The following is a 23,912-nucleotide window of genomic DNA, read 5'->3' as shown; positions in this document are numbered from 1 at the left end:
CCTCTGTTAGAACTGCAGTCATCGCTTCAGACAGTTCTTATTATACTGTATATAGGGTTGCTAGTATACAGCAATGAAGCCCTAGCATGGTTGCAAGTGAATCCAAACAAATGTCAGGAGTCGTGAACTTATTCAATAAGGCTTAACCTTAGTAATCTGAATCTTTATGTAATACTATTCTCTTTTAGTTAGTAATATGAATTTATTTTATTACAGGACTAGGCATTATAATTACGAACACGCATGATATACTATCAAAAGACACACTAAAATATTTACGTCTTGATTCACATATAATTAATTCATAATTTAATTTACAACAGAAAAATGACACTGTGATTAAGTAATTACGATCAATATTGAGTTCCTGATATAAATATTTAAAGAAAATAATCTGCCCTCAATGAGGGTGACCATAAAGATCCAGAATAAAAGCACTACAGAATAATTTAGAAAGACAGGAATTGTTTAGTAAAAAATTCAGAGAAATGCAAACCCAACACAATCATCAATGGCCAAAATATAAATGGTAATGTAATATTTGAATTGAATCCTTAAGAATATTCAACAAAATTTTTTGAATTCCAAAAAATCGGAGTCCGAGCGCTTTTAAAATATCCCATGTGAATTTAGGGAGTGTGCCACGTGCACCAAACAAAAGACCAGAAACACTCCACTGACTAGTGGGAATGTTATATATCTCACTTAGATAAGGGATGCAGGACTCATAAATGGATTTCTTCTCCTCAACAACGTGTTGTGCCTGCAAGGCATCCCTCTCGAACCGGATTGTAGGATCAAGGACTAATCCCTTAGATTGAGTCCTGTGGATGGCTACAATATCTGCTCTTCTGTTCGAATCTAAGGATGAAACGCAGTGAACCTTCTCGTGTACCTCCCATCAGCGATGCTTGAGGACATCGGCAATACATCAATGTATAGGATAAGTTAGTTATTTTATTGATTATCATTTTTAAAACCTTTATTTTTATTAATAGGCTACAGTGAAACTTCTTTTATATCTACATTTTTATGGGGTCTGAAGAAAAAAACCGAATAAGTGAGAAAAACATTTAATTACATCTGAAATAACATGTGATTATTTTACCAAAAAAAAAGTCACTTACAAACACACTCCCTCTTACTTCCACTCACTGGAATTAAAAAAACCAATCAGCAACCTTTTCGTCATATCAGGTCGAGTTTACTGTCACAATATTTTCAATTGAGAGGGCATTAGAATAGTTGTATTCAGTGCTGTCACAGCTTTGAACCTGGATTCTCATTGAAAGAGTAGTGGAACGGAGAAAAATTCTCTCCGGCACTGGGATTTGAACCTGGGTTTTCAGTTCTACGTGCTGATGCTTTATCCATTAAGCCACACCGGATTCCCGTCCTGGTATCGGATCGAATCGTCTCAGTTTAAGTTCCACCTCTTGGGTTCCCTCTAGTGGCCTGCCCTCTGCACTGAGACGATTCGATCTGACACCGGGGTGGGAATCTGGTGTGGCTTAGTGGATAAAGCATCAGCACATAGAGCTGAAAGCCCGGGTTCAAATCCCGGTGCTGGAGAGAATTTTCCTCCATTCCACTACTCTTTCATCATACGATAATGCAGAATATCTGCATGGAAACACCATATGTACTTCAGTACATTAAATAATATGTATGATATGCGTAAATCACTTGTGATTTAAGACAGCACTTATTCCGTTGGATCCAGGCCAATCAGTCACTCATAACGAGTGCACCTCCGCACATGTGTGGACATTGTCCTACGTTCATAGATACCTATGACGTAGTGCAAAGGGCAGGCCACTAGAGGGAGCCCAAGAGGTGGAACTTAAACTGAGATGATTCAATCCGACACTGGGATGTGAATCCAGTGTGGCTTAGTGGATAAAGCATCAGCACGTAGAGCTGAAAACCTGGGTTCAAATCTCAGTGCCGGAGAGAATTTTTCTCCGTTCTACTACGCTTTCATCGTACGATGATGCAGAATATTTGCATGGAAACACCATATGTACTTAGGTGCATTAAATAATATGTATAATATGGATTCTCACTGTTTAAAATGTTCCATTTCTTCCCTCTGCACATACTTTTCTTCCCACTCTGAACTGACTCTTCCACTGTGCATAACCGATTTACTGAAACTAACACGTATGGAGACAAGAATGGGCAGCTTCGAATTTCCAGGAATTTTAAAGCCGCCCACATCTTAACAATGAACAAATACTGCGACATTTTACGAAAACAACTCTCAACAATCTTTAATTAAACCGAAAGAATTTACCAATAATTAACAAAGAGTAGCATTGTTAATCAATATTCTGACACCAACCCAGATCTGTTGACTGGAAGTTCCAGTTTTGATATTTCTTTCCCACAAACTCAACTGCTCCCTTTCTCCTATAACTTGCACTACAAATTTGAGAGTCACCTCATCAGCATTTTCTCACCATATTATTCTGGTTTGAGAATGAAAAGTCACTGTAGGGGGGGGGGGAGGCTACTAGCTCCCATAAACTTCTCCTCATCATCATTCTTTCTCTCCCTTTTAGGAGGCTTCATGGCCTGTTACAGTCTCCTAGTCATATTCAGTCATACCAAACTTCTCTTCCCTATCATAAATATCTATGTACTGATATTATTCATTTTATTAAAGGAAAATTAACATAACGTAAAAACTAAATGAACAAAAATATATACAGGGCTATAAATAAATGCGAAACTCCAATTATTGTACACCTTACCAATCACCTTCAAAAATATGTATTTTTATTGGCATAATTGATATGTTAAGCATACTAACCTGGACAGCTCTGTATTTGGGACTATTCCGGAAAGCATAAGCCCATGCTTGTATAAGCTCCAAAACCTTGTTCTTGACATTATCATGAGAAGTTGACTTGACCAGATCGCGTAGTTGCTCCATGTACTGCTTTGTACCAATCTCATCATGTATTAGATGTCCACAATTTTTGACACATGAATCCAGTACCTATGAATATTGTAAGTTTCATATGTCAGTATATTCAATTCTGTTGTGATATATTTTCACTTATTCAATATGAAAATTTAGATGTCTCAAGCAATAATTTGCGAATATTCTTTGAAATAAGATATTAAACAAAACTAATTTAAAAACTGATAAATTAATTAATATGTGAAAAAGAATGTAACAACTTCTTTTTGAATATTTGCTTCAGACTTTAAACTCTCAGAATCAAATTTAAATATAGATATTAGGACTACAATATGAATTACATTTCGGTAATCAAGCTAATATTACTCCAACCCCTTTACAAAAAAATGACTGATCTACCTTCAACAATTACATTGATACACAACCATTACGTTAACACTTTTTTTAGTAGTTGGTTATTGTATCAACTATTAGGTTATTTAGCATCGATGGAATTGGTGATAGCGAGATGTATTTGGCGAGATGAGGTCGAGCATTCGCCATAGATTACCTGACATATGCCTTATGGTTGAGGAAAACCTCAGAAAAAACCCAACCAGGTAATCAGCCCAAGCGGGAATCGAACCCACGTCCAAGCACAATTCTAGATTCTTCAAAAAGTGCTCAGGTATAATATTAACTATAATATAATTATGTTTCCAGAAATTAGAATAACTCAGAATTTTGTGATATTTCATTAAAAATCTATGCTGTACAATTCCAGTGAAAAAAAAAAAACAATCACTCAGTCTCTCTGAGGGAAGTGAGATGGTATGCGCTGGTATGGAATACCACCACTGGTTTCTATGGCCAGAAAACATACCGTTAGTGAAAAATGACATACTGTCACTGAAAAAATGTGATCCGTAAAAATTTGTTTATACATTTCTTCACAGCAAAGAGTACTATCTGTTCACTTCGAAAATCTAAACCACAGCCTTCTGGAACTGTATTTAATGTGTATTTAAACACGTTTATTTGATAAGTCAACCCCTGAAATGCTTACAATAGTAGTATTTCAAGTACAGAAGGTGCAGTCTGTAGCTTGTGGTTGTCACTGTTACTAATTTAGTGGACTGTCATTTTTGTTGTTGTTGCACTTTTTATTAATAATTAAATAAGACACTTTGAAGTTTTAACATTAATTTAAATGATGTCTCAATGGATACTGCGAAATTTAATGTGTTGCTTAAGCTTCAAAGATTCGCATTACTGACTGCACGAAACAATTAATTATGTAAATCATGTATGTGTATGTTGTAAGGGAGGGGGTATGCCTTTTTTAAATGGAGGTGGAAAATCTTGGAGTAGCATACCGCCTTTGGTTTTTCCCACTTCCCTCACTGTATATATATATATATATATACATAAAGCACATATAGGGTATATTCTTCATGAACACTAACTGCATATTTCTGGGCAAAAATGATGTTTCTCTTTTGTGAATGTATATAACAGGAGTTCCAGAAATCTCTGAGGGCTCTCTACTAGGAATCAAGAAAAAAATAGATTAAATGATCTCAAATAAGGTCATTGGAAACCAATCAACCAACAATAGGAATTAATTTTTAAAGACGAGATGGATTTTAATTTAAGGTACATGATATTCTTTGTCAAGACAAAAAAAAAAAAAAAAAAGCAGATCACACAGTAATAAATGTAATTATAATTTCGTCAATTGAAAGGAGAAATAATAATACAAAAGAGAATACCAAATGGATGTAGTAGGACTTATGTGAACTTTAACTAGGTCGCAGTCAATAAAACTTCTTCCATAACTGATGATAAATGTTTCCATTATATCTGAATCAGAAATTTTATGATAATTGTGATACTTAAAATATGTTATTAATGATTTTCTTACCAAAAGTCCAAATATAGCGATGTGAGGATTTGCATTATACAATTTCTTTTTGATTGCAGCCAGAGCATATTTAGGTCTGTAAACAAACCAAAATGTTACAATAAACTACTCTGTTTAAGACGACCGATAATGTAATATTTAGTAACTGACAACATAAATTGTACACTGAGAATGATTACAATTCTATTTAATGAAACTGTATAATGATAAATCATACAAGAAGCTGATGTATCCTTAGAAACAGAATAATTTCCAAGTCAATAAATTTAACACATTTATATATGGGCTGACATGTTTCGGAGCAGGACAAAAAAATCACAAACATAGCTCACATAGAACATTAAAACAACTTTTTATGAAACACCTTTTGGTATCAATAGTGCTTTAGGTGGGGTGAGATGGGATGGATGGCATCCTGGTACTTCTTAAAATACTTTCAAACCATCCCACAATTTTTTGGTAGTGATATTACCATTCTGGAACTTTTGAACAAAATGTTTTTTGTTTCTAACCTATATTAAAACTACTTTTACATCTATGTAGGCCTATACTTAGCATCTGGCAGAAAAGTAAATAAAATACATTTCGAACTCGTATTACAATTCTTTTATGGCAAATCTGTTTCAAAATGTCAAACGCTGTGACAAATGCACCACATATGTAATAATCTGATATACCAACTGACGCATGGCAGTCATTCTGACTCTCCCACCTCACTCTTGACTTCAGACATTATGGAAGAAGAGATAAAAACTACTTCTTGTGACTACCTGCTGCAAATTCGTATATCTGCCCCTTAACGGCTCTATATCATGTTACAGGATTCTCGCCAATATTTTCTGAAAAATACATTAGACTTTTGAAATCTTTCGCATTGTGCTACCACAGTCTACTATATACAGTCACGAAGCTTGGGGTGATTTTTTGCATTTGTCGCGATAGTTGCTAGCCGCTTGAAGCGCTGTGAATACTAGGAACAATAGACTGTGCCACAGCCATCGTGATCTAATACAGGCCGTAAGGCAGATCGTGTAACTCGCTTAACCCGATCACGAAGGGCGGCGTTTCAACCATATAAATTAGTTGGAATGCATAAACAGTAACATATGTTCTCTAAAATGTAGTGTAATTCCATTAATAAAATTTAAAACAATGATTATGAGATACTTCAGATATAATTCACTTGCGAGTTAAGATGTAATATTATTTATGGTGTGGAAATTACGTTGTTCGTATGTGTAATACCTGCCTTTATTTCGATTAAATATTGCGAAATTCTTGTACATTCATTTATGCATGATTCAATAATTTTCAATTGCACCGCACAGATATTTAGATATGTTGAAATTATACGTTATGTTTACTGTACCAGTTGCTCCTTTCTGTCTAAATTTAGTGATCTCCAATGCCCTGCCATTCATATGAAAATTATAGGTTATGTTTACTATATTTAACTTATATTCCTAAATTCGCAATCATACATTATAATTAAGCATAATGTCATATAGGCTATGATACCCCGGACATTCAATTTGTCTGTATTTTAATACTACAATTGAGTATTGAATTATTATATTTATCTACTACTTAAGAGACGAAGTAACACAATTGTACGTAATTACACTAATTTCATAGGAGTGGTATGGTAAATGTTTTATCTAAAATTAAGGAAGGTAGATGTGCTAAATTGAAATCACAATATAAATTCTTTTTTATTAAACCTCAAAATAGCTTCCATTCTAAACTTGAAATGTTGACGCGAACAGATTATGTTAACATGTAAAAACACAGTTTTGTAATTACTTCTGCAACATATTATGCAACAAGAAGTAAACGGAACTTATGGACACATTACACTAAATAAAGCTTAGCAATAAAGTTATAATATTTCACTGAGCTCCATACACTGAAATAGAAAACCCAAACAAACATTACGGCCTGATCGAAAAAGCATTGACTGTGCCGTATTTCGCATTTTTGTGAAAAGCCATGTAATCTATACTGTGAAATGTTCGTTATCGGTTGTAATAACTGTAAATGGCTAAAATACAATAATTTGAATAATAATATGTGACAAGGAGACATTTGTAAGAAAAATAGGTTAGAGTTATCCTTCTTCCGAAAGATCCAGGAAGGTGAGTTTATAGAATATGATATATATTTTATGAAAATAATATATATAAACCTTATGTATTTCATATTTCAATAGTGGAAGGAAGGTGTTAATTTTTTCAAAAGAACACGATATCGAAAGTACAATACATTTTATGGTCTGCTAGGGAAAGAATGTGTAATGAGGCGATAGTAGCGATCCTGGTGGTGAGCAACTATCTATGGATGCGTATTTCAACTGTCTATGTTTGCATATTTAGTAAGTATTAAGCTTCGTGACTGTATATACTAGACTGTGGTGCTACTTTTTGTAAAACTTGCTTAACTGTCATAAGTAAAAACCGACAAGTTGAAAGAAATCTGTGAGTTTTTCTTTAATGAAGGTTCAGGACTGTCCTTCACAAGTGATAACCAGATTCTTGTCACAGGGACCAACATATTTATTTATAAGACCCAATTGGCAAGGCTCAGCCAGCAAAGACTTTCTAACAAACTGCACATTGTATAGGATATTAAAACACAGTATAAAGTGACTTCTTTTCCAGGAAAATATGGTGATAAATAGATTAGATACACTTTTTATTTCAAAAGTTTTCTAGAAATCTTGGGATAGTATAACTGAACATGTGTTAACTATTAACATTCTAGGAAAGAAGCTTACATTCCGAGAACATTCCTAAACTCATGATAAGTACATGGAAATAAACTGCAGTGTCCAGTGTCAAATAATATGCTTAAATATAGACCTATGTTACGTCACCAGCCAATCAGCAGTGTTGGACATGACACTGACACATCAAACCTAAGAATTTGAAAGAATGGGCAGCTTCTATTTATGGTGCCTTTGCTTGAAATGAAGGCCATATGTTCCGAGGTCATTAACCAATCGAAAGTATTTAACATTAAATTTGACTAATCAAAGGAATCAATAGGAATTTGAAAGAATGGGCAGCTTCCATTGAATACCCCTGGAATAAGGTCCTTAGGTCTTAGTCCCTTATTGTGGGAGGTATTCAATTTACGGCCATTTTGACTAAATCACTAGTTAATATTGGAACCATCAGTCTGTATATACCTATTTTATGAACCAACATTACTATATTATAAGAATAAATACGAACTGAGATAGAGATGTTTCTATTTACTTTCATTCACTGGTCACAACGTCCACAACCCTCTTTATTATGTCGTTCACCACTTGTTCACTTACTTCCATAAACAAGAGACAAGTACGGTATAGCTAAAGAAAATAATTACCTTTTTTGTGGCTAATAATGATACTGTAACATTGGGCTAACAATAACGTTAACATAATAGCTAAAGCGTGATTTGCATGCTGTTGGTTTTGACACTACTTGCAGGATCTTCTGTCGCCACCTAAATGCCTTCCTGGAGAGAAAACCTGGCAATAAAATTTGCTAGCTGATAAATGTTTACATGGTGCTGGTAAAAGTATGAAGTTGCCAACATTAGAAGTCAGCCTTTAGTGTCATGGTGTCAGAGGAGAATGTAATTCGGGCCACTGCAACTGTTACACTTTGTTCAGAGAGTCTGCGGTTCAAGTGTTAGTGTGCTGGTCTTCCATCCAGTGGCCTCGGTTCCATCCCCGGCCATGGCATGATGGAATTTGTGGTGGACAAAGCAGACATTGCAGAGGGTTTTTCTCGGGTACTCCCTTTTCCCTTATCATTTCAACAACACACTCTACTTCATCTACTCTTACCATTTTTTCATTATCATCTCTTTCTTTCCCTCATTTTGGGCTTGCGATCGATGCAGTGTTGACTGCAGCCCACCATCGAACTTGCACCTTGTGGTAAATGGTCATCAGTTGCTGGTGGTAGTGCTATATACCATGGCCTCTCCCATGGGCTCATAGTACCTCGTGGGACCATGGTTGAAGGACCACAGTGATGTCTACGTGGAAAGGTAAAGGGAATCTTTAGGCTATAGGAGAGTTCAAGGGGACCATAGGAGAATCTGTAGAGCAGGAGAACATTAGGGCATGCACATCATTCCATCCCGGGTAGAACAATGTACCCACAATCCACAAGTGCGCTCTGTGGTAGTGCGTCTGCCTTCAGACTAGCTGGTCCAGGTTCGATTCCCGAAGGGATCAGAAATTTTCGTGTAAAATTTCTACCTCGGAACTAGGAGAGGTGATGGTGCAAAACTTCTTATCACGAGACTGTCCACCAATATGTCTGGGTTAAATACCAAATATCTTCACAGTGCACATGAAGAGAAGGCATGTCACTGTTGATAGTGATTCGTCTATCGAACGTGGACATTAAGACTGACAGCTCCCTTGATATTATTCGAAAGGGCTAGGCTATGTGACGGCACTGGGTTTCCCCTTCTTTCTTCCTCTTCTTAATCATCCTCACCTATTCCCTACACTACTCTTACACGAACACTTACACATACATATACATACAGTCATCCTAGTACACGACATCTCACTCCACAGATACAAATTATGCAAAGTGTGGCCGGTTGAAGTGTTGTGCAATTTGGAAATGAACAAATGAATAGACAGTTTTAATGACAAAGATATTTTAATTTCAATTAACGGAAAAAATTGTACTTTTATTTAAATAGGTCACAAGCATTAATGTAGCAAAGGGTAACACTTTGGTTTCATTTGAGAAAGCTATTAACTAGCTTCTCTACTTAACCAGTTATAAAAGTGAACTATTAGGTCTAAAAGTATAGTTCTCGGATTTTTTTTAGAAGTACTAGTGAATTTTTTAATCTTAATTAGCGAGGGGGGTATAATACCCTACTGCTCCCCTTAAATGACGTCCCTGCTTTTTAAGGAACTAGCATTGGAGGATCCATACACAAGACAAGAACACATCACGTCGCATCGCACGTGCCCTCTTGTCAAAATAATACAGCCAGCTGGCTCGCGCATGCGCAGAAGGCAGATCTCTTCACTTTGAAGGAGCGTTAAAGTTGGACATGTTCAACTTTTCTGCGAACGTCTTTTGAACGCTGCAAATTCAAAATAAGTCGCTATCGACCAAATTAAGTTTTTTCATAAGTTTTTGCCAGTGAATTGATTAGCGAATAGAACCAACGCCGTGTAAATCACGCTTATGTCACAGTGAATTTCAGAATTTCTGGTGTTAACCTAAATGCCTAATAGCATGCATTAATTGTAAATTATATTATAACTTATACAGTAAGCATACCATATTTTCAAACAGCAGCCTAACGACCACTGGCATATTTTGAGTAAATTACATATTCATATAGAAACAAAACTTGTAAAAAGTATTGTAGGCCTACTCAACATATCCATTGGCATAAAAGTTCCCATTAAAGTGGACTTACTGGACATCGCCCTGACGAATAAGATCACATATTTGAAGAATTGCAGGCCAGTCAGGTTCCAGTCGTAGGTTACTTGTTGCTTTATCTGTGGAATACACAATCGTCTTATTGGTTATCCAATCAAAATACTATCTTATGAAATAAAATAAATTTATACCACTCAGAATATATAATTTTAATGTCAATCAAATAATGGAGACATTCTATCTCATGGTTTTCTCTAATTAACCTTCATACAATCACTAATGTCGTATTTATTATACAATAATAGGTTAAGGTGTCATGAGATATGTAAAATCATCTTACCTAAAAGTTTGTCAAAATTTGATGACGATCGAAACATTGTAAAGCTAATAAGATACTTCTCAATGTAATATTAAACTTGGCCTAATATCTCTTATCACTTCTACACCTAATTATAACAACGACGTCAGATCATATGCTAGTGATACACGACCGCATACGTCACAACCGTCTGTGTCTTGAACTGTTCCCTTGAATTTCTCATCCTTTCTGTCACTTGACATAAAGCTGTGACATACAGCTAAATATATACCTATTATATGAAATTTTATTATTCGTATCCTCGAGACGTTAGAACTGCTACGACAGTAAACTTATATTTACTTTTAACACCACTCTGAATCTCATATATTAACAAAACGATTCCACAATCTGACACTAAAATATGTACTAAAGTTCAGGCTAGCCATCGAAATGGGAATTTTATTATATTGGCTCTACCGTATGTAATACAATGAGATGAGAATAAATAATGAAAATTTATGTAAAAAAAAACAATATTGTTAAGTAAGCTTTGTCTTATGGCAAGGGAGGCTTCTTTCTTATATTTTCAAGTAATAAATATTATGTGTGGTTTATTGTGACTGTCTTGCGGTTGCTGTTTCACTTCACTGGCGTGAAAAAAGCTAAGATTGCGGGATTATTAGACTAAGGGTCAAGGGTCAATTTACGTTATATTGAGCCGCAGAAATAGTTATCGGAGGAAGAGAGAACGAAATATCGAACAATACCTACCTTACAACTTATTTACTGTTAAAATTAGAAACAATGCTATTATTGCCATATCAGAAACTTGAGAGTTTTCATTTCATCTGTCATGCAATTGATCCACCCAGAAGTACCTGTGTATAGTACCGGTACTTTAATTTTACCAGTATCTGGTGTAATTTCACTATTATTATTTGTCATAGAAGAGCGAAAAAGGAAGCATTCGGAATTTTAGGAATAATCTTTGATATACATTTACATTTACGATATTATAGGCCTACATGTCGTATCACACACTCCCCCCCCCCCCAAATCTGCCCTCCAAAAGCTTCCAAATTAAATACAATGGCTTAGCCTACAGTTAAAATGATACACGAATGAATCTTCACGCATATTTTAAAATATCTTGCCATTTTTTTGTATATTTATTTAATAGGCCTAGTCGCTTTAACTCCTCTTGGGTAATATCGCGACTGCCTGTAGTTTACTGTAGGGAATGCTTGTTGTTTCGTGATAATTGGGGTCCATTCCGACATTCGCTTCTAACTGAAAATTAGTTATAGCCTAGATCATATATACTATATATGATCTAGGGTTATAGTCAGTCAACGAAAACCATGGAAAAAATCTCGACCATAATTAGTCATTTCATTTATTGTATCCCATAGAAGTTACATTGACATTGAAGCTTTGAGGTGTGGAACAAGTCTTTTTTTTTTCTCTTGTACGGAGGAGGAACCCAAAGACTTACACTGCAGCCTCACGCTTATTGTGCTTACCACTCCTATTATTGTGAATGGTTAGGTAGGCGAACGGCCACACTCTTGTACAAATTACCCAGCAATTCTGCTTCAGTTGGTTAAGGGAAGCCACAACTTGCTCGGTTTTGCATAAATAAATAAATACCGGTACGTGTTAATAAGATTATTGAATCATTAAGCATTTTAGTACCGGTACGGCTTACAGTTTAAATTATATAGCCCAGCAAAATTTGTTGGATTATGTGTGCAATCGTCTTCATTTGGGGAAATGTGTAGGACCAGTGCACAGTGCTCCAAAACGTACATCTTGCGGGACAAAATTAATAACTTCTCTCCTATCCAACAGATTCTTATGGAACTTTGTGCAGTAGTTACAGGTAACTTCGGTATACAATTTCGTGTTTATTTAAAAAAAAAACTAACCCATTATAGGGGGTGAATTTAGACAAAATTATCAAGCTTTCTTTATCAACAATTCTCTCATCAAACCTTATACTGTACAGTTACCGTACAGATTTGTTTTGTATACAAACACTCATTACATTTGTGTAAAACAAACTACCCCATTGTAGGGGGTGAATTTATAAAACAAAATTGTCAATTTATCTTCTATCCAACAGATTTTCTTCAAACTTTATACAGTAGGTTACAATAATATATTCAATAATATATTTGTTTTGTATACAAACTCTCATTACATTTGTGTAAAAGAAGCTACCGGTACCCCAGTATAAGGGTGAATTTAGACAAAATAACTTTTCTCCTATATAACAGATTTTCATGAAACTTTATACAGTAGTTACAGGTAGCATATTTGTTCTGTATACAAACTCTTATTATGCTTGTGTAAGAGAAACTATCCCATTACAGAGGGTACATTTAGAGAAAGTTAAATTGACTCCTATGTAACAGATTTTCATATATTAATGTATTGCTGTTTATATTTTAATAAAAATAAATGACAGTACTTCAGATTTTATATATATAATATATATATATATATATATATATATATATATATATATATATATATGTGGTATTGGCAGCAAACATGGTGATTAGGATTTTTATACAGTATATTGTAGACCTTTTTGGAGTGGTTTCTCTTCTGTTTTTTATTACAGATGCTGCATCTCTGCACTTCTCAATGAGAGCTAACTTGCAAGACTAATTTCTTTTGATTTCTCGTTCACCAATGACTAAGTACTAATCTACATCTTGTTTTCAAAAACTGCCTTCCGAAAATTATTTTCTTTGTCTTCTAACAGACAATGGCAGTAGGAGTAGGCTCTGTGGTACTACGTGAACCTAGTAATCTCCCAGGAAATTTATTTCTGAATTGAAACTGATATCTATCTTCCAGTTCTGCATACTTTGGAAGCTTTAAAAGAAAACCATGATCTAGACACATCGTCAAAATCTAGTGAATTGTAATGTGCCATGGAAAAGAGTGAATTCATTGTTTCGTTGTAAAGAAATATTTTCATTAACTTTGCCTGCAACAAACAAAGCACTATTGAAAGTTAATTGTAATATCTCTCAGGCAACTGAATATTAAAATATTTTAAAAGTCTTAACTGATATGTATGAAAATTCAGAAGAGGTGCTCAACAAGCTTTTCACTTCAGAAATATCCCATTTATTATTAACCATATGATATCGGAATTTAAATATCTCTGTGGCATGTAGCTGATCAGGATTTAAATGCCATAATATCCCATTTTAATGCATGCACGCGACTACTAAAGTCGACTTTCGGTTTTTCCAATGATACAAATATTGTTGACTAAAGTTGACATTAAGAGTCAAAAAGTTAACAGCTTCTTCGCTTTACCTCACGCGAAACACAGAGATCACATATTGGAGTTACATACAAAGCAACACTGCAGAAGACTATTTTAGAAGAAATATCTTTATTTCATTCCTGAATGATTTAAGATGACAATTAAATGAAGATTCATTAATCACAAATCAAATCAATGACTTCATCGTCATCTTTGACACTGCTAAAACAATGTACTGAACAGAAAGTAATTAGGAGAATGTATAGGTAACTGATTTACTACATCGTTTCCAAAAATTGATTTGTCAGAGTGTGAGCTTACAGTGTTACCTCAGCATAATAAGGACTTCTTTGTAACATGAACTGTGCGTTTCGTATATTAGCTACAGTTCCTATGTCTACAGCAACACCTGAAAGAACGTTCTCTACACTAAGAGGACCGAAGAATTATTTTCTCAATTGCATGTGAGATGAAAGGCCGTGCCCTCGCCTTGAAGTCCGTTCATAGGAGCATTGACATTAAAATCAAACTTGAAGAAGTGATAGAAAAGTTTATCAGTGCTGTTCTCGTAGACTTATAGTGTGAACTACGATAATTTAGTCAGTTGTCTATTTTTTTGTATACCCTATTACAAAAGTGCATAACACTACATAACATCATTGCGTCATTCCCTCCCGAAAAATAATTGTCTACGGCCCTGGGCAGTAGTAATACTACTAACAGATGTAGAAAAAAAAGCATTGATGGTTGGATTGTGAAGCGAGTTTCCAAAATCTGAAAACAAAATGTATCAAAATTTTCTGCAGAAATAAAACGATATACAAAAATGAAGAGCACTGTGGAAGAGTAATATCGAAGAAGAGTGGCTAGAAAGAACTGCCTGTACTTCATTAGTTAAAAAAAAATTTAATTCGCAGAAAATCGTACACAAATGAATTTGGGATTCTGAACAACTTTCCAGACTACCTCTGAAGAAGTTATGGCAAATGAGAGATAACCGACAATGTATTAAATATGTATAAAGGAGTTCATTTTTAACTGTTTTAAATTTATAATTCTGGGACTGTTATCATTTTTACAGAGAGCTTCAATTTTCGACAGTGTACATTAATTGTGGCCTATTACTTTGTTTGTTGTTTTTCTTGGTGTACTTATTCAAATTAAATAGAGATAAGTATATATATATATATATATATATATATATATATATATATTTTGCAATTATACTGAAAAACTACCATTTTAGTTATAAGTATGAGGTTCATCATTTTAGCTGTGAGCCATGGTATACTTTTTAATGAATGAATGAATGGAAAAAGCGCACAATGTGCAAGAGGTGAAATAGACTATCACTTAAGCATTGCAGAACTTTGTCAAGGATTCTTGTCTCTGCATATCATCACATGGTATCTTTGCAGCACATCTCCCTGCATTTCTCGTGTACATAATTGGGACCTGGTTGGTGAAATCGTATATTTCTACATATCATATGATGAAAACCGTGCACTGAAAATCTGCTGAATGCTGAAGAGATACAGGAAAATAAGACTTCTTGGCACTCTAAACAGATGAATTATCAGTATCATGTGCCAGCTTCTTTACTGCCTGGGAGGGGGAGAAGGAATAGTACAGTATGAAGTATCAAGTAGTTTATCTTTTTCTAATAATAAAAAAAAAATAGACAAAAAGTATATATTTGTCTGATAATCTTTATTAAATAGTTGGCTTATACTGTGTAAGTAAACATGCCAATATAATGAGGATATCATTAAGACCCAACCTTGAACTAATGCTCTTATCATTATAGGCATAATCAACGTAGAGGCAAGTTAAACCAGTCTAATCTGAAGCTTCGATAGAAGCAGTACCTATAATATTTGACATGGAAATCAACTTCATATCAAAACGTGTACTTGTCACAGGAGCTGGGAAAGGTAAGACAAACTTATTTAACATTATAAAATGACAGTTTTGCGATCAATTTTAAAGAGTATGTATTTAAGTCACCACGTTCAAAACCCAGATCTCCCACATCTTTTCAAACTTTCTTATAAAGTAAAATATTTGGGAACACGTGCAGCAATTAAGTATGGTATGGTATGGTATGGTATGGTATTATTATTATTATTATTATTATTATTATTATTATTATTATTATTATTATTATTATTATGCCTCATAAGCTATGGAAGCTCTTGGCTACTGAGTTTACAATGTAGGCCTAGCACCACTGCACCCTATTCTGGCAAACAATTTTCCAGTTATCATAAATTTCTTAACTTTATAGTTCTTCCTTCAGATTGTTCAAATATCTAAGCCTAGGTCTTCCCACTAGTTTTTTCCCTAAAGGGGTTTCTGTAAACATCCTTTTTCACCCTTCTTTCTTCTGGAGCTCTTAGCATATTATGTCTAATCCATCACAGTCATCTTGCTTGTTATGATATGTTGTTTAGTCAACTGCCCAATAACAGGTCTGAACCTCACAAGTGATACCAACAAGGCACCACTTATGAGACAACTAGACCAGGAGATAATAGGATAAAGTGGCCAGTTTCTTTCCCCCTCCATTGCATACATCACCGACTACCTATATATTACACTAATCAGACTTCAGATGTATACAAATATTATTGCTCTACCTCTGACACATATCACTGGCTAAATGTTACAAGGGTGTATGTAGTAATATTTCTGATATAGACATAGAACCTTGTAATATTGAGCCAGCGATATCGTCAAGTGAGATGTACTGCCTGATATAATAGATGTACATATCAGCCAGAGGTACTGGTATGAAACGATCTCTTTCTCCACGAAAAGCATGTGTAAGTGATGAATAGACAGATATGATATTTTTAATAACCTCTATATAAGCTTTCATTGCATACGGTATAAGTTATATATTTTTTTTTCCTCCATGAAAAGCATGTGTAAGTGATGAATAGGGAGATATGATATTTTTAATAACCTGTATATAAGCTTTCATTGCGTATAAGTTATATATTTTTTTCTTCACGAAAAGCATGTGTAAGTGATGAATAGACAGATATGATATTTTTAATAACCTGTATATAAGCTTTCATTGCGTATGTTATATATTTTTAATAACCTGTATATAAGCTTTCATTGCGTACGGGTATAAGTTATATTATTAATAACCTGTATATAAACTTTCATTGTGTATGTTATATTTTTTTCTTCACAAAAAGCATATGTAAGTGATGAATAGGCAAATGATATTTTTAATAATCTGTATATAAGCTTTCATTACGTATAAGTTATAGTATATTTTTTTTCATGCGAATTTTTCAGGTATTGGGCGAGAGTTGGCCAAACGAATTGCCAGTTTAGGAGGTGAAGTGATAGCTGTATCACGCTCAAAGGAAAGTCTTGATAGTCTCTCAGCGGAAGTGAAGAGTATCAAAACCATTGCTGTTGACTTGGCTGACTGGAATACAACACGTACTGCTATTCAGTCGGCTGGTCCTATTGATTGTCTTGTTAATAATGCAGCTCACGCCTCTCTAGAATCTTTTCTGGATATAAAGCCAGAAAATTTTGACATGTAATATACTAATACAATTTTAGAAGTATCTCATTAAACGCTAAATATAATGATATTATTATGAAACTGGGCAAATTGCAGCTTGCAAGTAATTAGATTTTGTTTTTGTTGTACTGGTATTTGTTTCGTTTTTTTTTTTTAAGTTCGCTATAGTTAAATTGTTGTAATTTATTTTTCTGTGGGTTCTCGATAATTTTTTTCGTTATTATTAAGCTACTTATTTTCAATGTAATAAATTGTAAAAGCATTTCAATATTATTTTTTATTCATATTGAGTTCACATTTTTCAGATCATTTGCTGTGAATGTGAAAGCAGTGATTAATGTGAGCCAGGTTGTGGCAGAAGGCATGATAAAAAGAAAAAGTGGTGGTAGCATTGTTAATATCTCATCTCAAGCATCTCAGGTGGGTACTCTTAACAAAGAAAGTTGAAATGGGAAACATGACATTTGAATTAAACCAGTGTTATAAAAATGTAAAGTATGAAGAATAGATTCTAAGACACTACAGTGAGAGGCCTAGATGGTCGGCTATTAAGTAAAAAATTGTTAAAATGACGACATTGTTAGATTTCTTAACTAAGCATTAGTTGCATTTTTTACTTTATCTGTACGACAGCCAAGTGACACACTAATAATATGTACGATGTTGAAGAATCGCATTTATTTACTTCAACTTCTTTAATTTGACTTATTTTTTTGTACTGTTAAATGATTCTTTATTTATATAGATTCTTTATTGCCATTATATTTCTTTCTTTTATTTCAGTCATACACTTTTCGAATATGCCAAACTATTATTATGATTATGACTACAACATAAGTGGAGGGATTCGATCCTAGGACTTCATGTATATTAATTTGTAAAACTGGAAACTTGGCTGGTTTGCAGATGGAGTACAAAATGCAATTAGTGAATAACCAAGCAACCGAATAATGGCACAATTTATTATTATTTTTTTAATGTGTTTAATTGTATTGAGTGAGATAGTGTTGCGTGCTATCAAAGATAAGCTTCCTCAACTTTTTGCTTTCATATGTCAGTCATATAAGCATCCTTTAGATTTGTTTTTCGGTTCTGAAACTATATCATCTCAAACTGGCTGTCAACAAAGAGATCCCATTGGTCCAATGCTTTTCAGTCTTGTGGTACATTCAGTCATAACAGATCTGAACAGTGTACTTAACCTCTTTTATTTGGATGATGGAACTTTATGTGGAGATCCTAATGTTGTTGGTGCTGACCTTCAGAATATAATTGATCTTTGTACTAATACTGAATTGGAAATAAAAAAAAAAAAACAAACACGCACGCACACACACTTTTTTCACTTAAGGTACCAGTAATCTTTATATATTTTTATATATTTGTATGGCTTATAACTATAGAAAATAAATTACTGGATAGAAAATCGAAATCAATGAGAGCGAAAGTGTTTCAGTGAGTTCAAAATATCTAGAAAGGCATATCATTAGCAATCTTAACTGGAATTTATGTTAACAACAAAGACTGTATTATTGAAACTAATTTTCTTGGAAAACTTAAGTTTATCAGGCTTTCATAAAAAAATGTCCTATTCTCCAGCATCGATAGGAACAATGAGATATTTAATATTAGATGAATCTCAGTATTTTAACCATAGAAAACAATGTGATTGAGAGCTGCTTCAATGTGAAGCGCATTAGATGCCAATGGTACCAACCCATTGTTGCTGAACCATTGGAGAAGTGTTATAATTCGATCTCTTTCTGCTATTCCCCTTCGTTATTAACTATGTCGAATTTCAGTTGGTTAAATTACAATAAGATAAGAAGTATGATTAGCCTATAGTTCTTAATATATTTGCAAGCAAAGGTTTTGTTTACTCTTTTATTAATATATTTATACATATTTTGTAATAGGCAGCCTTAGCAGATCACACAGTTTATTGTGGCACGAAAGGAGCTTTGGACATGGTATCTCGTGTTATGGCGTTGGAGCTGGGTCCACACAACATTCGTGTAAACTGTGTCAACCCCACAGTAGTTCTGACAGATATGGGAAGACTGGGTTGGTCAAAACCTGAAAAGGCTGGTCCTATGCTTGCGAAGATTCCCCTAGGAAGATTTGCGGGTAAAAATCAGTACTATAATAAATTATGTTCTTGTTCTATTTAATGACCATCTTCTCCCCTCTTAATAATACATGCACCATCCAGATTTGTTTTCGTTGTACTTGATCTTACAATAAATTTCAAATTCCTTGCTTTAACGTACAGTACATTTTGTAGTCCTATTAATTCGTTTGAATTTTCTCAAAACTTCTTTATTAACAGTTGAAGCGTTTATTGGAAAAACCCCACTTGTCAAAGACTTCTTGATGTCTGTGGATAGATGCTACCAGTCTCTAGTGAATGAACTAAAATATTTTCTGCAACAAACCCAGTTGTAAGATGTATATAAAATATCACTGCTTCCGTGAAAACACCAGAAGTCAAAGCTGGGATACTTTTATTTATCACACTGAAAATTTGTACTTTTTAACAAGTGGGTTTCTTGCAACAAACATCTCAATTTGTTACATCTTTAATTGATATTCCATCATACCATGTATTCATTTCAAAACTTCCACCTTGAATAATTTTAAATGTGCAGGGGACACGATTCTGAGGAAAAACACGTCGATCTAGTTTTCGAGGGGAAGTTCAAAAGTACTGCTGACTGAATTTTCTGAGAAGAAACCCCTTCCCCCCTTCCCAATTTTTTAATTTCAAATTGCACCCTCATTCTTCAGGCACTTCGTTTTAAAGGAGATGATAAACCCTTCCCATTAATATAATAGGAGCCTATATAAAATGATAATGATATGTAATAATAATAATAATAATAAACCTAATAGTTTGGTCAATCTCTTTCTGACATAGCGCCAAAAACGTATCATTTAATCAATTAAAGTTTAATTGATATCAGACCATTTTATGAAGATTCTGTGCTATTATTGTGTGTACTAGAAAACAGATATGTTGTTTGCCTGGTATGACTGAAGTTCCTGTTGTCGTGGAATTGTTCAGTAAGGTTTCTTTTTTGAGTTTATTTATACACTCTTCAACATCTTAGGTCATATCGCATGTGTAGGATCTTTGGGTATTTATTAGTAGGAATAGACGGATAGGGTTTACCATTCCCTTTAAAATGATGTGTCTGAAGATAGGGGGTACAATTTTAAATTTAGAAGTGGTGGTGGGGGGGGGGTTGAGGGAGTGCAACAGAAAATTCATTCAACAGTAGTTTTAACTTCCCCCTCGAAAACTAAATGACGTGTTTTTCCTCAAAATCGTGTTCCCATCTAAAATTATTTAAAGTGGGAAATTTTGAAATGAACACACAGTATGTCTATAATTAAAACTATAATCCTCCATTGTGACAGAGATTGTAAATATGTCCGACTTTTTAAAAAATAAATAGTCGTTTGCTTAGTTCTTATTCAGTATTGCTTTGGTGATATATTTTTACTTTATTGATTTTATTGTTACGTGTATTATTACAATGAATCTTTGGATTCTTATTGTTATTTCTATGTGATATCAAAATTAAATTAAATGTTGAGAGCTTATATTATTTATATATTAATACATTTCTTGAAATTCGTGTGTTATTTTATTTTTATTTTACGAATAAAATACATTTATAATATTAAAAATAATGATGAATGACTAGGTCAAATAATAATTTATGCTTTTCTTACAGGTTAGCATAATTATAATTACTGTATTATTATTCTCTCTTGTGAAGTTTAACAGTTAATTTTTATACCTGTTAATCATTTTTAACGACATTATATCAACTGTATGGTAAGAGGAATTGGCGATAGCGAGATGTGGCCGAGAATTCTCTATAAGATTACTCGATGTTCACCTGCATTTGGGAGAAACTTCGGAAAAAACTAACAAAGTAATCAGCCCAAGCAGGATTCGAATTCATGCCCGAGGGCAGATTCAGAGCACAAGTCTAACTCTCTAATTTCTGAACAATGCCGGTGACCACACTTCTGTGTCCAATGAAGAGACAGATAATAGGCTAGTCATCCAAGAGCAGATTTATTGTGAATGATTCATTGCTGTTCCACAGTTTAATGTCATTAGGCCACAATTTCATCACTATGTTCAAATCCTTTTATTTCTTATGTACCGGTATTGCTGTTAACCAGCAGTCAGTTAAGTCTTATATAAAATTGAGTAGATCTTTTCTAAGATTAAAAGTTGGCAGAAACATTATATTGACTACATCATCTCCTAATGCAGAAGTATGGAAAGCATTGGAGCTGTATTGTTTGCGCTCTGAACACTCAATGTCATCCAAAGGGACACTTCTTTACATTTACTTTTTCCCTTTGGAAAGAAAAAAGGCTAACTACTGATAATACGTTTTTACTGAATGTAACTGGTCTCAGTTCTTTGAACTAACAGCTACTGTTTCCAAACTTTGTTGTATAATGAATAACAATTGACATTTGTGACTCAACACTAGTGCATTGGTCTTCCATCGAGGTCATCTGGGCTAGATTCCTGGTCAGGTCGTGATAAAATTTGTGGTGCACAAAGCAGATGTCGCAGAGAGAATTTCTCAGGGTACTCCCATTTCCCTTTATCATTCCACTAACACTCTCCATCTTCCCCTCATTTCATCTATCACTTAGCTGGGGTTAAGTCTTTGGGAGTAGTACTGACTTCCGATCCTAACATAGGAAGGGCTTGGAGCTCTGGGTCCTGGGGCTTACCAGATTACTCGCCTGGAGACCTGGCTCTGTTAGAGACAATTACTGTATATATATTTAAGGAGTGGAATGGGCCAGCTTGAGTGTAAGGATCTGTTCTACTGTTCTGAGTCGTCTTCGAGAAAGTTGTTGTTGTTTTCTAATGCCAGGTGTTTGACAATAAAGTCATTTGACCTCTTGCACTCCAATATTTTTTCAAAGATATTATCATGGCCAGCCACTGAAGCACAGATTTTGAGGTGTTCAGAATCCATTTCTTGGTTTGAGTTGCACAATGGGCAGTTAGGGGACTGATATATTCCAATTCTATGCAGGTGTTTGGCCAAACAATCATGGCCTGTTGCCAATCTAAATGCAGCTACAGACGATTTTCGTGGTAAATCGGGAATTAACTGTGGATTATGATGCAGAGAGTTCCATTTTTTCCCTTGAGATTGTGTTATCAAATTTTGTTTGTTGAAGTCTAAGTATGTAGATTTAATAAATCTTTTCACAGAGTAATATGTAGATTTAGTACCAGGTCTGTAAGTAGCAGTGCTGCCCTTCTTTGCTAAAGCATCCGCATTCTCGTTTCCCAGGATTCCACAATGGGATGGTATCCATTGGAATACAATTCTTTTATTGAATGATATTAATTGAGAGAGCATTTTAGTTATTTCTGCTGTTTGAGATGAAGGTGTGTATGTTTAGAGACTATTGATAGAATAGCTGCTTTGGAGTCTGACAATATAACTGCATTTTAAAATTTATTGATGTGGCATAGAAGATTCCTGAGACTTTCACTTATTGCAATGATTTCTCCATCAAAACTTGTTGTTCCATATCCAAGAGATCTATAAAGTGAGAAGAGACAGCACGTAACACCTGCATCGGCACCTTGTTCTCTGGAGATCAAGGTTTGCTAACTTCGTATACAAAATGAGAGAAATTACACGCTGGTTTACAATTGGAATATTTCGTCTGTTGCAGAAGTTCATGAAGTGGTGGATGCCGTTATATACCTGCTAAGTAACAAGGCTTCTATGATTAATGGCGTTACTCTTCCCATTGATGGAGGATTCCTCGCTACATAAAACATAAAGTTACATTGGTTTTAATTACGAAATATCAGAGGAACCATGTACTAATGAATAAAGTAAACAATTGTCACTAATAGTGGTTTTTTTATAACCGGCCTATACAATGTCACTAATAGTGTTTTTTTTTAACCAGCATGTATTATAACTAAAACTGTAATAAAAATATAAATATATGAAATGTTGTATCATTTTACTTATTTAATCAAGTTTAACCTTTACACTTGAAAGCGGACAAATCTGTCCTTGTTCTTGAAGTTGAAAATATCTGAACAGACATTGTCCAGCACTGTTCATTTTGATATACATATCTTTTGGACATTGTGATTTTTGTAACTTCTGCAATAGTGAAGACTTTAACGAAGTTTTCACTGGTTCGGTATGCCCTCATTTATTTTTGTCTTATGCTATAACTGTAAAATCTGTGTAAAGTTGCCTCATTTACTCTGACAGGTATCAGTAGTACATGCTTTAGTTAGGGGTGGTAATTTTGAGCAATTTTAAATTATAAATTTGGCATTTTGTAGCATTTACACATTCGTCATTTAGTGTTTTGTAGGAAAACATGGATTATCAGTTAATATAGGAAGTCAGACCATGTCTTCTGAAAATATCTGTGTGGAATTAAAATTATACTTGCATAGATGTACTAATTATTTATTACCTTGTTAATCACTTTC

At 34.2% G+C, this 23,912-nt stretch overlaps 2 protein-coding genes across 6 annotated transcripts in view; one reads left to right on the top strand and one right to left on the bottom strand.

Moving 5' to 3' along the window:
* Hrs (Hepatocyte growth factor regulated tyrosine kinase substrate) overlaps positions 1-10,917 on the bottom strand; it is a 38,276-nt gene extending 27,359 nt beyond the window's left edge. The window contains exons 1-4 of one of the 2 annotated variants that reach the window (XM_069829171.1): positions 10,590-10,917; positions 10,284-10,368; positions 4,833-4,908; positions 2,816-3,004 (exon numbers count right to left, since the gene is read on the bottom strand). In XM_069829171.1, coding sequence (XP_069685272.1) covers positions 2,816-3,004; positions 4,833-4,908; positions 10,284-10,368; positions 10,590-10,626 — 387 coding nt within the window. In that variant the 5' untranslated portion in view covers positions 10,627-10,917. The remainder of the gene's footprint in view (positions 1-2,815; positions 3,005-4,832; positions 4,909-10,283; positions 10,369-10,589) is intronic. The other variant, XM_069829172.1, reaches the window with a different exon arrangement.
* A 164-nt stretch (positions 10,918-11,081) lies between these two features.
* On the top strand, positions 11,082-23,413 carry LOC138701851 (L-xylulose reductase). Of its 4 annotated transcripts, XM_069829175.1 has the most exons (7): positions 11,106-12,432; positions 15,258-15,470; positions 15,647-15,773; positions 17,152-17,404; positions 17,695-17,809; positions 19,306-19,516; positions 23,126-23,413. In XM_069829175.1, the coding sequence occupies exons 3-7, from the start codon at positions 15,722-15,724 to the stop codon at positions 23,227-23,229; spliced, it is 735 nt and encodes a 244-aa protein (XP_069685276.1). In that variant the 5' UTR covers positions 11,106-12,432; positions 15,258-15,470; positions 15,647-15,721; the 3' UTR covers positions 23,230-23,413. The 4 variants fall into 4 exon arrangements, with proteins under 4 accessions (XP_069685277.1, XP_069685276.1, XP_069685275.1 ...); XM_069829176.1 differs by lacking the exon at positions 15,258-15,470 and having other exon boundaries at positions 11,082-11,140; XM_069829174.1 differs by lacking the exon at positions 15,258-15,470.
* Positions 23,414-23,912: the final 499 nt, after the last annotated feature.

This window comes from Periplaneta americana, chromosome 6 (genome assembly GCF_040183065.1).
Source record: "Periplaneta americana isolate PAMFEO1 chromosome 6, P.americana_PAMFEO1_priV1, whole genome shotgun sequence".
NCBI classification, from domain to species: Eukaryota; Metazoa; Arthropoda; class Insecta; order Blattodea; family Blattidae; genus Periplaneta; species Periplaneta americana.
The sequence above is the reverse complement of the archived record's forward strand: the minus strand, read 5'-3'. Positions and strand labels throughout refer to the sequence as shown.

Bases quoted from the DNA above. Each gene is read 5' to 3' on its own strand.
- LOC138701851 (XM_069829176.1), top strand. From the start codon at position 15,722: ATGGAAATCAACTTCATATCAAAACGTGTACTTGTCACAGGAGCTGGG. The intron at 15,774-17,151 runs GTAAGACAAACT...CGAATTTTTCAG, and splicing joins TGTCACAGGAGCTGGGAAAG to GTATTGGGCGAGAGTTGGCC. The intron at 17,810-19,305 runs GTGGGTACTCTT...ATTTTGTAATAG, and splicing joins TCTCATCTCAAGCATCTCAG to GCAGCCTTAGCAGATCACAC.